The sequence below is a fragment of the Bos indicus genome, chromosome 11 (assembly GCF_029378745.1).
Source record: "Bos indicus isolate NIAB-ARS_2022 breed Sahiwal x Tharparkar chromosome 11, NIAB-ARS_B.indTharparkar_mat_pri_1.0, whole genome shotgun sequence".
In the NCBI taxonomy this organism is placed as follows: Eukaryota; Metazoa; Chordata; class Mammalia; order Artiodactyla; family Bovidae; genus Bos; species Bos indicus.
Genome location: NC_091770.1, coordinates 26,365,078 through 26,383,984, shown reverse-complemented (window position 1 = coordinate 26,383,984; position 18,907 = coordinate 26,365,078). Strand labels below are relative to the sequence as shown.

Sequence of the window (18,907 nt, the reverse complement as noted above, 5' to 3'; positions counted from 1 at the left end):
CTACAGTCCATGGGGTCACAAAGAGTCGGACACGACTGAGCGACTTCATTTTCACAAGAATATATAGTAAAAGGGCACTTTCAAATAAACAAAAACTTTATGTATCAGCTACTGTGAGGGAATAATGGAAAATATTACATTAGATTTTAGGAGTGGAGTAATACTCTATAAATAGTTCCATTTATATTACAAATTTATAATAAAAAGGCCAAATTTGTAAAAGAAAATACATGTAAATACTTACTCAGAATGTGAAAAGACTGTCTAAGTATACAATTGAAGGTTCAAACTGTTGAAGAAAATGATAACGTTCTAAACTATTGAAACTTAAAAAAACCAAGAAACTTCTCAAAACTCAAATTGAACATCTTTTCACTTAAATTTTACTTCATATATTTTTTAAAGTAAAACAAAAAAAAAAATAAACCCCACTATATTCTTAAAACAATATACGGAAAATAAAAGAATTATTTTTGACCAAGGAGAACTATCCAGTACTCTTCAGATCAGACCATCTTAGCTCTCTCTTGTCTCTCTCCAATCACAGTGATTAAAAACCTTTGTTCTGCCTATAGGAAAAGCTGGCATAGAAACAAAAAAACACTAAGAAAAAGCAGACACAGGGTAGTATGCTGTAAGGTGGGGGAGGTGCAATTCTATGCCTTTTGAGTTTGTAGCTTTTCAGGAATTAGGATGTATTCTCGTCTGGAAAACCCAACGGACAGAGAAGCCCAGTGGGCTACAGTCAGTGGGGCTGCAAAGAGTCGGACACAACTGAGAGCAACACTTTACAAAGTATAACAGAGGACTAGTATCCTCACTACATAGAAAATAAATAAAACTACAAATAAATGAGAAAAAGATAATCCCAAAGAAAAGTAGGTAAAAGTCATGGGCATTCAACAAATAGCCAACACACAGAGAAAAGATGTTTGCATCACATGTAACTAGAAATGCAAATCAGATTATTATTTCACGTTCAAATGACTGGCAAATTTAGAGACTGACAATCTTACTGAGTGTTACTGAGGATGGGGAGGAACAGAGGAACAGGAATTTTCATAGATTTCTAGTGGAAGTTAGCACACCTTGAGTATAAGGCATTTACAATATTAACTTGAAGATAAGCATACTCAGTAATCCCAGTAATTTTATTTCTAGGCAAATACTAGAGAAACACTAGTACACATACTCAAGGGACATACACCAGGATGCCTATCGCATTAGTGTTTTGTAACAGTAAAAAGTTGTAAATAATCTAAATCTCTCTCAGCAAAAATAAACCAGTTTACTTAACTGTTAGCTTGTTTTATGGAAGAGGTGGGGAATGTAGAGGTAATAGTGTGAATAAATTCAAACCTGATATTGGGAATAATACCTTTTCCTCTCCCATAATCCACCCTGCAAAATCCAAACTAACCAAACATGGTGGGTAGACAGTGTGGGGCAAGAGTTATGAGGCGACTGATCTCTTATGGTAGGTGGTAGTGGGCAGTGCTCAACACCACCCCCTCTCCCCTCTTCTAAATGCAACAATGATAATATTCAGGTAGATAACTCAATCAACACCTGTAAATACTGTTCATAGCTCAGCCAAACACTTCAGTTTCCTTTCTTGCAAAACAAATACTACTAGTTTCCTCTGCCTAAGTCCACCAATACATTCTCTGAGCCTAATGGTTTTCAAATTTTCCAAAGAGCTTTCATTCAAACGAAATCTTAGATGGAATCTCAACAACAGAAAAAAGCAGAACTGCTCTGGAGGTTGAGATTTGGAACTCCAGAACTTCCTTTGGTAATTGTAACATTTTAGAGACAGTGTAAACCATATATGAAAATTCTTAAGACTCTTATTTTTTGACTACACATAATTTTAAAATGTCAACTCTTCATGAAAAGCTTTGTAGTTCCTAAAGAAACTGTAACAGTTAAATCCACTAATGTTCAATTTAGGAGTATAGTTCAATAGCATCCAAGTGCTATAATAACTAACCAGTCTTATCTAAGACTAATCTTAATAGTAAATATTAAACACAAATCTTTTAAATAAGCTCTATATCAATTTACTTATGCTTATTCATAGGCAAAACATCATGAAAATAAGTGACACAGTCTTTTAAATCATGTTACTGTGGAATTTTGTCAAAATAAAGTGTACTTCATGTCTTCAAGATTTAGAAATGAAGCAAAACCATCTCTTCATAATGAGTGCACAATTGAAAATAAGCATAAATGACTCAGGAAAGGGAAAGCAGTCAGATCCATATATTAGAGTAATTCTTGGATTGTACTGGTGTTCTTCACCTCAAATACATGTCCAAGTATTTTAAATGCAGGTGGATATTATAGGGTTAAAAAAAAATACCTTTGCTGTATAGATTTAATCACTAAAAAGATGAATATTGCCAACATTATTGTGCAGGGATTTCATAGTCAAGGGGGAGAAAACCCCTATCTTTGATTCTTCTACTTATATTTAATAAGTTATGGTTCTTGTGTGCTTCACTAGGGTTGTGGATACTAAGAGGTAAAAGAAATAATTACTAATCCGTTAATACCAAAATCATGCACCCTCTCGCTCCTGAATTAGAAGAGCACAGCTACCAGTTATGTCTGAGTGGAAAATAGAAATGTTTGCCAGGTAGAATAAAACAAACAGGAAATAAGGGAGAGAAGATATCATTGCCAGGAAAGCTAGCAGAAGGGGAATCAGTGGTGATGTTGTCTGAAAAGCAACTTTTATATTAGTAGCTACACTGTTTTACTTCTGATCATAATATAGCATAACAGTACTGGAGTCACCAAAATAATGGGCAAAAATAAACACTTGCTTAGCATTTTCATTAAGCCTTACAGAATAATGCCCAATATTGAATAGAAAAAAAAAAAAAAAACTCACACAGCAATTGAGCATAAAAAATGAAAAAGCATGGGAATTCCTAGGCAGTCCAGTGGTTAGGACTTGGCACTTTCACCACTCTGAGCCCAGATTCAATCCTTGGTCAGGAAACAAAGAGCCGGCAAGCCAAAAAAAAAAAAAAAAAAAAAGACAATGCAAATTGCTAGAATGTGCACCTAAGAATTGATCTGCAAAACCAAGTAACTCTCAGGATTACTCTGAAATAACTTAAAAATTTTGGTCTCAATGATTACTGTATTAGCATTTGACTATCTTAACAGATTTTATGCACACTGTGCATTGTCTTAATATATGAAAACCACAGTATGCTACCAGTAATACTATTTAGCTACCCAAAACAGACTGTGTTTAAAATCTTTTATCAAATGCTTTGTCTTATCAAACCAGTTTAATTTCAAAGCACAAATAAAGGCAATTTGGAAGAGGAAATGTGAATATGAGATGTCATTTTAAAATGAATCTAAACTCAAGACAAGGATAATACTTGGCTAGCAGAAGAAACTCAATGGATGTCTTCAGGTTAATCTCAATTAAAACTCAGTTTAATTCAAGCAACATGAACTGCCTGACAGCACTATGAAAAGTAACACCTGACTGAGACCCACACATCTGAAAATAAACCTGACTAAGGGAGAAATCAGAGTTGCAGTCATTTTTGGCTACCCAAACACATTTAAAGTATCTTAAGTAAATATTATGAGTACCATGCCTCAAACTTGGACAAGAAATGTATAACAGAAATCAAGAGGGTTTTTTTGTGGAGGCGGGTAGGAGGGGCAGTGCCGTGCAGCTCACAGGATCTTAGTTCCCTGATCAGGGATCAAACCTGTGCACAGAGTCCTAACTACTGGACCGCAAGGGAAATTCCCAAGTGTGCTTTTAAAAAAACAATCTCCATGGTAAGTTTCCCCAACCTTGCTGAATGTTGAGAAAATCAAAAAATCTAACAACAAAAATTCAGCATAAAACCACAATCCACTTAATCAACATTAAACAAGAAAAGTCTTGTTTTTATTGGGCCAACCTGAAATGACATCTCAGTCATGGTGAATAATTTTATTCAAAATATGAATTTAAAAATTCAATATAGAACCAAGACCTTCTCAAAAGAAGTAACACAAATCTATAACAGAAGTCATCTTAAAAGATTAAAATGATCCAAATCTATGCCATACAAACATCACGAGTTTTCCAAGTTGAAACCCATTACAGGAAACTTCTGGGAGAAAAAAATGCCACAATATAAAGATTCCACTTTGTTTATCTTGCTAAGGATCAGTGTAATGGTAACTACATAAACATCATCTTCTCCCCCAAGTAAATTTCGTATCAAATCTGTATGTCTTCGGATTCATCTACTATTGCACTGTAATGTTGGGAATACTGTCAAGCTGTCCAACAGGATGAGGGCAGCAAATCTTAAAGTCTAGGGATCCCAGAGACTCTTTCAAGCAAGTCCAAGAAATCAAAACTATTTTCGTAATAATACTAGTATTTAGGTCGTCGCTGCCGCCCGGCGCCCGGGACGAGGAGGTGGAGGACCGGAGCGGGCGCCGCGGGCCTGGTCTCCGCCCGCCAGTATTTAAAAAAAAAAAAAAACTAGTATTTATTCTTTCTCAAAGTATCAAAATTTGCACTGACTGGGCAAGAGAAATGGTGGGCAAAGCTGCGGGCACCTCAGCATGAATCATGACACTAGCATCAAGCTAGTCACTATTTTCCTTGTACTCACAGAAGGGGAAAAAAGCGGGGGGTGGGGAATTTCAGTTAACAAAGAAAGTCCTAAAAATTTCATTATACCTCTACCCTTGAGTATACATCTTTTTAATATCCTATTATGGTGAAATGAGAAGTGCTGGCTCTACAGCATGCTCAAGTGTGAGACATGTGTGCTGAACTAGCGGCCACTTTACATGAACACCATTTTTACTTGAAAGAATGACTGACAGACAGTGGTAATTCAGCATTTTCTCTGAAATGAAGAAAGCCTGTTATATACTGAAAACAACTGACAATATTTGTTGCCAATGATAACATTTCACCTTTCAAATGAAAATTAAAATTTTGAAAAATCTGTATCCATCATCATGAGCTTGACAGCTTTCTAATACTTAAAAAAGATTTTTCTGATGAGATCAGTTATATTAAAAAAAATTATAAACACACCATAATCAGATGCCAATATTCTAGAAAGAACTGCATTAACTTAATGAATCAGTATTTTCCAAATGACCAAGGCATGTTATAAAATCATGCAAATGTCAAAGATCCACTATTTACAATGCAAGACAGATCAAATGGATTTTAATGTAACAGAGAACAAAGCTGACAATAAAGTTTCAGATTTCATATTACAATGAATCTTTAAGAAGCTACCTGCTCTGATGTTCTGATAATGTATCAAAGAGGAATATCCATAATGATCTGAAGATATTAAAATAAAATACTCTTTTCCAATACTTATTTGTGTGAGGCCAGAGTTCATTATATACTGCGAACACAGTGCCACACGGCAACAGATTGAATGCAAAAGTAAATAAGAGAATCCAGTCAACATTCAAGGATTTACAAAAATGAAAACTAGTGCTATTTTTTTCACATTAAATTGTTTAGATTTGGAAAATAATTATTTTAATAGAACATGCTATTTAACAGGTAATGGTTTTATCTTTAATGAATTAAAATAATATGCAAAATTTCTTGGTTTTAACTTCTATACAACACACAAAACCCACAAAAGCAAAAAGTCCTTTGGGATCTTGAATTTTTAGATATATAAATGGGTCCTGATAACAAAAACAGCTGAGAACAGCTAGACTATGGAATTTAGATTAGTAAATACTGAATATGGATGTTTCTTTTGCTAACTCACACAGAATTTTTATTTCCATGGCCACAAAGTCCCCTGAAAAAGATTTCTTAAATCAGTATAAAAATGTTTTTGGAGTGGATAAGGGGTTAACTAGTATTGTCCTACAGAGTTTGGTTAATACCTCCTTGGATTTAATTGTAACTCCCCTACATGGTTTTGTATGAAATTTTTTATAACAAATATTCTAACTATATCAGATGTTTACGATAACATACAAAGCTGAACTTTTATTTTTAAATAGCATACAAAATAGTAATATGTCACACTGTTTTTATCAAGTCTTTATTTAGGTAACAAGTTGGTTATGTTCACTGCATTGTATGAAACATCACAATATCATACTGGAAAGGTACTATCAGTACAGGGTTGGATCAGAGTGGACAGTTTGAACAACAACCATTTTGCATTCTTCATTCCCTATCTTTTAACAACCCCCCCCAAACCCGGTCAAGGGACAAATAGCTTTTAACATCATCATGTAAAGCACTTTAACTTACAAGGCTAAAATCTAAAGAATAAATAAAATATGTTGTGGCAATAATTCCTTTTAGACCAAAAAATCAGGTGCACAATAAATCGAAATGATCAAGAAAGCTGTATTTAAATGTGTGGCTCTCCAGAAACAGCTTCAGGAAAATGTTACAGAAAATACCATGAATTCCATTTCACACAGGACCAGATGATGACTCATTTCAACTAGACACAAGGGCAATTACATCCTGCTGAAACACAATCTGAACAGATAGGAAAACGTTACAAAGCATCCACAACATGTACACCATGTACAAATGGATACATTCATTGCTTCTCCTCCCCCCACGCTCCTTTTAGATAAATATTTCACTCTTCACGTTCAGCATTAACTGGATACATGCAAAACTCAAAAGAATTCAAGAATTCAAGGTTATTGTAAAAATAGAATTAAACTAATAATCTTCAAGTACCTTATGTGACAGCCACTCCGTACCGTGCCCAATGTTATAAAATGAAAGGTTACTGAACCCATGAAAATATCTCTGTAATATTTCCTTAGATCTAAAATAGATAATTTTAAATGTATTTATAGTCATTTCAATGTGATATTCTGAGCTTTTAAAATAACGTAAACAATTAAAAATTATACCAAATTACACAAAACCTGTTGTATCTTAAAAGCTGAAAAATTAAAACTATAGAAACCCACATGTAAAACAAAAATCACAATTTACATTATAAAGGCAAATTTCATCATTTAAAAAAATTTGCAGCAGTGAGATGTCAAAGCAAATTATAAATAGCCATAAATTAATCCATTTGGTTTCAAGAGATTTTTCTAGTGAGAATTGAAGGATGTAGTAGATACATGCATAAAATTTGTAAGGGTTTATAATATTATTGCCAAATACACTTTATGTTGAAGCAGGCAACATTACAATTTGGACATTATTGGAGAACCCAGTTTGGTAATACAGGTAAAATTGGAAAAAAAATTAAATAACAATTAATAATAAATATAAATCCTATAGTAAATTGCTCAAATGAAATTTTAAGCCACAGAGCTGCAAAAGGCTTCCAACTTGGTGAACTGAAAAAAGGAACATCTCATACAGTTCTTTACTCTTACATGCTTATATGTTGTGTGCCTTAGTTAAAAAAAAAAAATGTATCTTCAGAGTACAGCTAACTATATTCCCATGCACCTCAGGCATATTCGTTATTTGTGGTGAAATAACTCCATTGGTTTCTAGGGTCAAAAGTTCAATACAGATGTAACCAGTATGTCTGAGGCTGGCAAAAATACTGTAGTACAGGCAATGCTACAAGTGGCAATTACCGGAAAACACAAATATGAACAAATGATGGGAAATGCTAATGATTTTCTGCTCATATCACAAAACGCTGGGAATCCACAAGAATATTTTTCCCTTGTATTGAAGAAAATTGTGATTAAAAGTTTTTTCCCCCAATTTTCAGAATCAAAAGCATTTTAGAAGGTTTATAAGGCTACCATGGGTCTTCTAGATCTCCAGCACCCTACAGGAAGAGAAAAGGAAGAATATTATTACTATTTACCTACACCACTTCCAGGCTGGACTGAATTTCAAAAGAAAACAAAATCAGATGAACAAGTTACCTTCCTTTCTTTGTCTGAAAAGGTACTTTTACAGAGAGAGTTGTGTGTATTGTATACTGTGTGTATACACACATGGATCTATCTAATATAGATAGAAAACTGGTTGGGTTTTTTCCTCCCCTTTCCACCAAATGACTTCCTCTTTCTCAAACCACTTAAAAATATTCTGGCATTGGAAAAACAGATCAAAACATCAGCTATATACAAAGATTCCAAAGCTTCAACTTATGGTACCTTAAGCAACTTTAGACACATGATAAATATAAAACATGAAAAAGCAAAGTTAAAATGTTCTACATACACAATTGTTTTAAAAAATACTCTAATGTGACTTAGTTGTTTGTATTTTAAAAACTCATTTTAGCAAAGTCAAGCTCATATCTGCCACCACTATTTAAAATATCTTATACTTCTTGCATTACTAATCTCTGATGAACACTTCTAGCAAAACTCAGTCTTGCAATCTTTAAAAAGCTCATCATGACAACCTTCTGACATGTTTACATGTGTTCATACTGTCCAAAGATTAATATTTTGTGTCACAAGGGGGTTAAGAAACAGAACAGATTTACTGTGAGTAACCTAGACTTCTCAAAATTTTTTTAATTAATGAAAAATGCACCAAACCAAAAGTTTTCTAAGTTTTATATAGATACAAATGAAATTCAAATTATTTTTCCAATATACCAAACCTGGTTGTTTTTTAAAAAAATTAAAAATAAGTACAACATGCATAGGTTATTCCACATCACATGCTTTATTTGGACTTAAACATTTATAATTTCATTCTAAACACTTGGTTGACATACATTTGGATGTATGTAGTTAGGCTATACAGAATATACAAACCAAAGCTGGATGAATAATACATAGGTTTTTCAAAAATGATGTTTCATAAAGGATACAGAAAAAGGAAAAATAACCACACATCTGGAATCTCAGAACTACTGAAAAATAAAACTACAGAGAGGCAAAATATAAACAATTCCAAGAACACACAAATTATCATCCTTGAAAAAAGAAATTACAGGACAGCATCTGCCATTCTTTGAAGAACTAAAATTACTAAAGAAAACACAAATTCATTACAAAGCTAACTATGAACGTACTAATATGTGAAGCAGTATAATTCTACATTAACAATTTTTTCCACAGTATAAAGTAATCTTGCTAATCGGTAATTTCTAATCCTTTCCTAGTATGAATTTAACTACTGACTTTAGTAACTGGTAGCCTCATTTCTGGCATACAATATGAAATGACATGTAATTTTATTAAATTCAAAGTACTAGAATATAGCCAATTTTAAACTATCTGATAAAGATGTATGCAAAGGCCTTCTGAAAAAACAAGGCTATAATATATGAATATAATAAAACTAGTTTACCAAGATTTCAAATAACAAAATGGTTATATAAATGCATACATTATACTTCCTAAGAAAAAAACCATCAAATCAAAGATCACAAAAGTATTACCACAAAGTAAAGTCATAACTTTTCACCACTCATCTTTGTCCCTGCATCTTCGGTACAGCTGTCTAATTCAGCAAGATCGCTTTTTGATTCAGTATGGCTTTCCTGCATTGCCACTGTGTTTCCAGCATCACTGTTCGAAGAAGCAGCTGTAGCAGCTTGTTCAGCAGGATTTTCTTCGCCCTCTACTTTAGCTAGCCTGTAACTAGTCAGCATCTCCTCCAGAAGTTGTCGGTAGTTTCCCCTATGATTAATTCTCATTTGCCTGAGAGCTTCCACCAATTTCCCCTGTGATCCACTTTCCTCTGCTTCATCGGAGGCCTTTTTTTAAGATTCAAGACCCCAGTGTCAGTAGACAAACTAGGATATCACACGTATTTCACAACATATCACAGCAAAACACTCATTTCTCTACCATGAGTAATATAGTCTAAGCATGAGAACATTTCATTAAGAATCAAGTGTTACTGTGTCAATTAACAAAAATTTCCAATCGAAATACCTCTAGTTATTTTTAGCAAATGAGCATCATGAACTATTAACGTCTTATTTTACATTGATAAATGTAATCTGAAATTTACTTGCTAGCAAAATTCAACAGCAACACAGCATCTCCTAAAAGCAACTGACTTCAAAAGAAAATAATAGGCTATAATTATTTAGTAACTAAAGGAAATTAGTGTTTAAAGCAATAGGAAAGGACAGAAAGCAGGCCATTAGAACATTAGTTTCTTCATTTCTGCTGAATGACAGGAAGGAGAAGAGAAACAAAATGCAGTATTATATAAACTAAATTTGGGGGAATTGTAAAATTTCTGTGGATAAAAATTTTACTTATTTTTTGTCGTCAAATATTTTACTAAAAATCTCTAGATTAAAATCATTTTAAACATTATAATAAAATATGAATATTAAACTACTCAATTTTTTTTATATTTTACCGAATTTTGTAAAACTGACAGATTTCTCCTATAGTAGCTACTTAACCTTGTTTGCAGAACAAACTCTAATATCCAAGCTGATCATACTGATACGCTGACAGATACAACTCAACCTTATATGTGCCTCCTGACATGATGTGCTAGGGAGGACAAAGCTATGTCTTGTGATCTTGCCAAAAAATGTTTAATTAAGCTAATTCCCAATATAATAAGAAAACAGGGAACACAGAATTATGTGAAAAAACACCACAAGGAAACTATCATATGATCCAGAATATAGGACATCCTATTAAAAGCTGGCTTAGACTTATTTTCAGTGTTAAGGGTAAAAACAAACTGGGAGCTTAGTTAAAGGCTTGCTTAACATGCTTGACCGGTAACAACTGGACTAGACCATGTAACAATTTTAACAGTCTTTCTATGGACAACTGAGAATATGTGGACTTTATATTAGATGATATTAAATTTATTACCAATTTTCTTAGGTATAATAATATAGTAATTATGATTATGTAAACAAATGTCCTCATTCTCAAGAGCTGTGTGCCAAAATATTTAGAGGTAAAATATTTTATCAGCGCTTTGCTGTCAAAAGTTCAGTCAGTTAAAAAAAAAAAAAAGGCCAGGAATGTACACATAGAGCAAAGAGAGCAAATATGGTAAAATGAAGATGTCCACTATGACCATTTCAATTTTTCTATACGTTTGGAAGTTTTCACCATAAAATGTTGGGAAAATAAAATACAAAAAGGCTACTGATATAGATCTGATACAAACTCTTAACCATCTTTGGAGGTTGTTACTCCGTAATTCTACAACAAAGGTAATATGACTATAGCCATATAGTAAATGGCAATGCTTATTATTAGAAACATGAGAGCACTTGAGTATTTTTTTTAAGTGTAAAAGCAAGAGATAATACTGTGTACAGCATATGTTTTATGTGTAGGCATATGTGTGCCCATATTCTTTAGGATATTACATGTAAAATGCCTAGGAAGAAAGGAAACACAGCTATATAGAAATGATAATAATGGGTGATGAAGTTTCAGATGCTTTGACTACTCCAATTTTCTACATCAAGCATATTAACTATCAAAATAACTTTTTTTTTTTAATTTGCAAGATTTAGTGTGTGGAGAGAACATAAAAAAATACGGTCTCTTAAGATTTTTCTCCCCCCATTTACCTTTCTTTCCGTACTAAATAAACATTATTTCCCTAAATACAGTTTCTAATTTGAATCCATTCAGGAAAGGTTAAGATGGAACAATGAGTTAAATGCTTGCTGATCATAAACCTTATCAATTTTTAATCAGGTCTTCCAAAAGGAAATTTTCTATTTGAGAGTGTATCACAAAGAACTTTTAATGGAAGGTATAAGACTCCTCTCTGCCCTCCAAATAAAAAGCCCTCAAACCAACAACTACCTTTGACAACTCCCTTGGACACTGAAACAAAATCAAGTGGACAATAGAGAACTCAACCCTGGTTTCACATTAGAATCACCTGTAGAGTTTCTAAAATTATACAGATGCCAAACTCCAAGCCATGGTATTCAGATTCAGTGAGCTGGGATGATTTTCTTAAAGCCTGAAAGGTGATTCTGATACACAGCAAAGGTTGAGAACGACTGATAAACCGTCTTACTTCCCTGAGCTGATTGATAAGGTTGGATCAAAGCTGTTATACGTGGATGTATCTCACACTCCATCTGACATCTAGATCATCACAGTAATCATCTACATTTCTGTGAAGGGCTACAGTAGTGGTAGCTGGGGAGAGAGAAGTAGTTGCTTTATAAAAAGCACACTAAAACCCAAACTCTAAATTCAATAGGAATGGATTTACAATAGCCAATTGAAAAGAATTTGAGTTAATGACCACATTTAAGTCATTCTATATTATAGCAAATTACATTTTCCTATTGTGCTAGACATAGATAGGTGAAACCTTTCCATTTCATCTGATGTTTCAAAATACTGTTATACAACAGTCATGGATTTTCATTAATATCAGAAAATGAATCTATTGTTTATCTGCACCTTCTTTACCTGAACTCACACAAAAGGTACCTCAGGTTTACACCTCTATCAGAGCAATTCATTTCACCTTGCAACTGTTGACAAGTCTCTCCAGTTGCACTATAAAATCTTTTAGACAAAGATAATTTCTATTCCTTTCTGTATCCTCCCAACCACCTAGGGATGAAAAATTAATGCTTGTGCTAAGAACTTAATATACATAATTTCATTTAATCCTTGTAGGTACTCTATTATAATAGATACTGTAACTCTAGTTTTTATAAGCGAAGAAACTAAGGCACAGAGAGATTTAAGTTATTTGTCAGGATGACAATGCTAGGAAGTGACAGAGCTCAGATTTGTCTACAAGTGTAATCAACATCAATGTCCCTCTGAATGTTCTTCTGACTACATTACAGTAACAGTTTTGCAGAGTAAAGCGCCTCATGTAAATAGATGCTTACTAAATAAATAATTAAAATTATTGTTGAGTTGGACCACAAATTATTTCATATTGAAGTCTATAATGTATTTTCTTATAATAGAAAAATTAATGAAATTACAGGACAAAAAAATCATATTAGATGGGACAGTTTAAATTAGTCTGCAAAATAAATTTAAGACAATTACAGACATGGGGATTTAGGACTCTTCCCTCAGATTCTGTTTTTAAGGTTTTACTGTCATCTAGACTAACTCAGCTTGAGAATCAAATTTCCCATTATGAAAACACTGCCTTACACTAAATAAGACCCAGATAAATAGATAAATCAAAAAAGACAGCAAAAGGTGGGTAGGGAAATCTAAGCACATTTTAAAAATAGAATTTAATTAGCTAAAATTCATCTGCAGCAATTTTTTAAAAACATAGTTGCCATAAGTGAAACTCTTCCAATAGTGGAGAAAACTTAAGGAATGCTAGTACAGATATTTACTGTGTGGTTTTTTCTTTTTTTTGGAGTCCTCATCCCTGCTTGTCAGGTAAAAATAATCTTAAGAAGATTCTCAAATATGACTTCATGAGATACAATTAAGAGTGACTAATAAAGAATCTAATAAATCATATATCATCTCCAAGTATCGTGTAAACTTCAGTCAATCCGAAATAATTTTAAAGAGTCACTTAAAATGGTAAAGACCAAAGCTATGAGGAGTATGTCAAATGACACCTTAAAAAAGTGACTAAAGTTAGTGTGTTTTCAAACAGTTTAGGTAGATCTTCCCCATAAAAAATGCTTTGACAAGTGAAAAAGTAAATGAGAAACAATTTATTAAAAAAACAGTATTCACAAAGTCCTAAAACTGTGATATAAAAATATAATTGATCTATTTGAAATAAAATTAAAAAGATTTGTCTATAAAATTTAATAATGTGAAAACAGAAAAGGAAGATTTTGGGGGGCTTTAGTTTTCTTTCCTTCCATTCTCAAAATCCAAATACCTTAAATTTTTTAAATTAGAATAAAAGTGTGTATTTAAATGAAAAATAACTAATAAGATACTGGGCTTGACTGCTTAATCTCAACAAGTTTATAAACTATTCATCAAAAATGGAATATTTTAAGACAACTAAACATGAGAATTGGAAATGATTTTTCTTACATGAGAGAGGTGGGGTATAGACACATATGTAACCTCTAAATATCAGAGAGGCTGCATGGAAAGGTATAAAAGGAACAGATGGAGGCACTCTGACTTACGCTCCAATTCTAGCTACTCAATTCATCTAGCTCTGCAGCCTGGGCAAGCTACTCCTTTGCACCAATTCTTAGTCTTCTCTGTAAAGTAAGGATGCTGAGTTACCTACATAGTATGTAGATACAGTTATGCAGATATGGCTTAGCACAAGTAGGAGTTGGGAAAATACAAGTTCCTAAGAATCATCAACTTATATAGCTATTTGATCACTGGTATAATAATTCAAAAGTATTGTAAGTCTCCTTTGAGGGAAGAACTTAACCTTTTGGCGTGAAAAATATAAAGCTCAAATAATAAACTTTCTTACTCATGAGCAACCTCAAATTAGTTTTTAAAATATATGACTTAAAAATAATCTTAGCATACAACTATAGAGAAAGAAACAGAAATGTTCCTTATTTAACTAATATTTACTGAGCTCTCAACATATACCAGACACTGCTAAAGGAGCTGGGGAACAGCCATAAACAAATTGAACGAAGTCCCAGATCTCAAAAGAATTTAAATTAGAGTTATAAAACTAGACTAGCATTTTTTAGATAAACAACAAGGACCTACTGTAGAGCACAGAGAACTATATTCAATATCTTATAATAACCTGTAATGAAAAAGAACCTGAAAAAACTGAAAACTGTGTATCACTGTGCTGTACACTTTAACACAACTCTGTAAATCAACTATACTTGAATTAAAAACAAACTAGCATTTTAAAAGAAGAAAGAGTGGGGGTTATCACAGAGCCCTACGTAATATAACAATAACTTAGAGCAAAATGTAATTTTTTACTTTTTCTGGTCCCCTAGGTTATTATTCTTTTGGGGGTCACAGACTCCTTGGAGGAACTAATGAAAATCAGACATACTCTAATCATTAAATAGTATTTATGCATACACATAAATATATCTGCAAAAACTTTTGGAGGATTCACACACCCCTTTATTAAAATTTCAAGCTTGATTCTTTTCCAGATACTGATTTTAAAGCTGGGAAAGTATCAATATTGCTTACATTAAGAAGACTGAACATATTCCAGAAAGTTGAACAGAAAAAAAAAAGTTAAGTAAAACACTTTAAAATTCCCCTAAATAATGACTTTCCTGAATATATTTTAAATATATTCTGACTTATATTCAACTCAGGTTTTTTAAAAATACTTTTATTAACCAAAAGACTTTTTTTAATATAAGAAAAGTGAATGAATACCCATTTCTGGTACTGCTGGTAAGCATTTATAGCAGAACAATTCTATTCTCTTTGATATAAAGCAGATGTTTTAGGATTCTAAATAATCTTTGATTTACTGTGACTAGCATTTGTATTTTTAAATATCTGAATGAATAATTATTTTTATTTAAAAAATATTTTTAAAATGAGCTCCCCTCCTTCCCATACAACTGTCTCCTCTTCTGTCTTTCTAGCACCCTCCTGTCTTGCCCATTCTGCAAGTTAACTGTATCAGCCCCTGCCACTCTGTACTTCCTGGCAGCAACTTCCACTTGGCACAGATCTGACCAAGCTGAGAAGCATTCATAGAGCACTTCTGTGCTTCAAGTTAAGGCCTAAGAATTTAATCAAACATTATCATTTCTTCAGTTTTCTGTTTCTTTTGTATTTTTTAGTATACTTCCACTTTTGATTATGGTTCAACATTTTTCTAAGGTTGTGATTATTCTGAAAGGGTAAAGTAATGTTTCCCAACATAGGATTCTGTTTTTATAGTAAACAGGAAGTTTCTCTAATTCACACATCTACCTACTAATGAGCTTACACTTAAGTGTCTCTGTGGTCATGCACAACTACTTGACCCCTAGCATGTTTTCCACCTAACACTGCATATGTCTCTAACAAATGAGAATGCCAGGTACTCCTTTGAGTCTGCCATTCTCACACCGTAAACACGCAGTGGCTCCTCACTCTGAAATATAAAGTCAAAGGTGTCTCCAATCTCTTCAAAAATACTTCTGGCATTTTGAATTCTTATTTTTCACCATAGCAGTTTCCTGCTCTAGCCAAAATGACATCCGCTCTTTCAAAGATAGCTTAAACTTTGTTCTTGCCTCTCCCAATCCACATTAACTATAATCTTCTTTTAATTTCTGCCATTCAAACCATTCTTCAAATCTAATCTTATCTCTAAAAATCTGACTGTCCAAGCAATCACTCTACAATTCACATGGCAATCAGTCTATATTTTGCGTTTCTTTTTGTTCTTTGGTAAATGACGTGAAACCTTTTTATTACTTAACTTCTCTGCTTGTATCAACACTGCCGGCTGCATTCAAAGCAGGGATGGGGGACCTTGCCTTTTGTTTCATAATCTCCTCCCACATCAATTCATTACATGGTGGATCATCAGTGTTTATATATAAAGGTGATTAACTATACATTTCCTTGATTTATAATCATATAATAATCACCAGGGCTTCCCTGGTGGCTCAGACAGTAAACAATCTGCCTGCAATGTGGCAGATCTGGGTTAATCCCTGGGTTGGAAAGATCCTCTGGAGAAGGGAATGGGCACCCACCCTAGTATTCTTGCCTGGAGAATTCCATGGACAGAGACTGGTGGGCTGCAGTCCGTGCGCTTGGAAAGAGTTGGACATGACTGGGCAACTAACACTTTCAATTTCAATTCAAATAATCATCTTTAAGGCCAGTTTTATATCCAGAGCAGCTCTCCTCAGTTTCATGGTTCTGTTGCCTATTTATTCACTGCTTACATAGCTACTATGTATAATACATATTTTCTACTTTTAAAGAAAGTTTAAAATTCATCCTTTCGTTGTTGTTGTTCATCCTTGGTGTATGTTTAACAGAAATTCTGGGTTATAAACTTTTTTGTTTGGAATAAAAGCTGCGAACTTTCTTGAGAGACTAAGAAACCTAGCAAGTATATTATGAAATAATTTTTCAGATTACACACTGGGGCTGCATTTTCAAACATGTGAGGGAACAAAGTAATTATGTGGCTAATAATGAATCAGTAACTACTTGAGGGCTTAGTTCCTCCAACCTTGGTAGTGGCTGCTACGTGGAACCTATAATCTAGCTGAAGAGGTAAGGCTCTCTTTACCTCCCAACTACTACCATCTTTCTTGACATCCTATCCTCACTTGTTTGGTTTGGAGTTGTCTAAATGCATCAAATGACGTTATCTTTATTCTTAAATTAATTTCCACAGCTTTGGACACAATTCTGAATACTTTAGAGGTACCTGACACAAAAGAAAGTCTCAGAATCACTGCTCTAAACCCAGGTATAAATTCTGTTATTAGCAATATATAGTATAATTTTATTCAGGTAACTAAAATGCATTAGTTGTAAAAATTTCCCTTTTAGTCAATGTAACTTTTATTGCTAAGAAAAAAACAAATTATATGATACTGCTGTGCAATAATGAAGCCTGGAAAACAATGCAATTAAAATGACACATAATTACTACCAGTGGCCAATAGTGGTCTCTCAAGACCTGCCAAGAGGAGCTGGAGCATAGAGGCCATTTCCTCTCAATAAGTTTTAGTACTAAGTTTGGCTCTCCTAAATCTTTGAAGCATACATGTTAAAATTAAATTGTTCAGTTTTAGATGTCCAAAAACTTGAAAACTCTATGAGAAGACAGTTATTTGAATTACTAACTTTGAAATTTAGGGCAGTTTTTTTTTTTTTTTTAAAGGCTACTGTTTGGCCTCCTAGTACTAATATTAAAATAAAATTAAAAACCTACAGAGGAGCAGTTGATCAGTATTTCTAAGGAAGGCAAAGGGACAAAGAGTTTTGCTCTGATGAAGCACAGTAGAGTACAACAAAAAATGGTCATCCCAGTTCAACATGTATACCCAGAGCACAACAAGAAGGCTAGAATGCAATTATTCTCAGGTGTTCAACTGGGCACAAAAGAGGCACTGAAAGGTCTAGTCTATAAAATAAGAGTCTGAAAGGTCTAGTCTGATCACGATCACTAACTTCCAGTGATTGCAGCAGCCTGCTGGAGGAGAAATGGACACATTTAAAAGCACATTCTTTGTTTGCCTCAAAATTAAGATTTAAGGGAGAAGGAGAAGGAAAGGCAAGACACACAGGGAAGAAATAAGTACAGCCCACACAAAAAGGTATTTGATGCCCATTAAATGACAACAGACCTATCTACAAAACAGAACTTTAGCTCTATCTTCCACTTCAATACATCTCCTTAAACTTTAACTGACTCTTTAAAATGAAAAGCAGTCATTGTGTATATGTATATTTATAGCCACTGTTTATATAATAAGATTATTTAAAATACTTAAGAAATAAAACAAAACTTACCCCATCACTTTCTCTATGTGGATTCAGCCTACTATAAACAGCTTCAATAACATGGCGCCTAAAAAAAATTATGCTTTAGTTTTATTAAATTACATAGTTACTAAGCTTCTGCATATTTAAAATAATACTTCATATATCTTGACTACAGTCAAAAATTAACTGTCCCAATAAATACCTGCCAAGAACAGTTTCTGCATTTCACTCAGAATTTGATCCTGCACAATCCATCTGTTCTCATTTACTAAGGGAAGAAGGATCCTCAGCCCCAAAGAATATAATAAATAATGTCTTAAAAAGAAAATCTTTTGGATGAAATTTAAATGTTCTTTTCTAGTATAAGAACTGTCAACCCATTTCATCTTTAGATAATTGATGTACTTCTAACCCCAAATTATTTAATTACTAATTATAAATGAAGTCAAAATTAGTTCTTTTTGTTCTACTTACTTGCCAGCAAGACCTCCCCCAGGAGGCAAATTTGGGATATTTTCTGCAGACAAGATGCGCATGACGTGGGCAAGATCAGGCATCCCTTCCTCACCAGACTTCTCCATAATTT

General features: G+C 33.4%; 1 protein-coding gene across 5 annotated transcripts in view; it reads right to left on the bottom strand.

Annotated features, from left to right (window-relative positions):
* The window catches only part of PPM1B (protein phosphatase, Mg2+/Mn2+ dependent 1B), a 108,918-nt gene that overhangs the window by 15,281 nt on the left and 74,730 nt on the right, over positions 1 to 18,907 (bottom strand). For 2 of the 5 annotated variants that reach the window (XM_070798582.1, XM_019970078.2), the window contains 3 exons: positions 18,796 to 18,907; positions 18,349 to 18,406; positions 8,640 to 9,701 (listed from right to left, as the gene is read on the bottom strand). In XM_070798582.1, coding sequence (XP_070654683.1) covers positions 9,396 to 9,701; positions 18,349 to 18,406; positions 18,796 to 18,907 — 476 coding nt within the window. In that variant the 3' untranslated portion in view covers positions 8,640 to 9,395. Of the gene's footprint in view, positions 1 to 244; positions 290 to 6,058; positions 7,806 to 8,639; positions 9,702 to 18,348; positions 18,407 to 18,795 lie in introns of those variants that run through there. The other 3 variants (XM_070798580.1, XM_019970079.2, XM_070798579.1) reach the window with 3 other exon arrangements.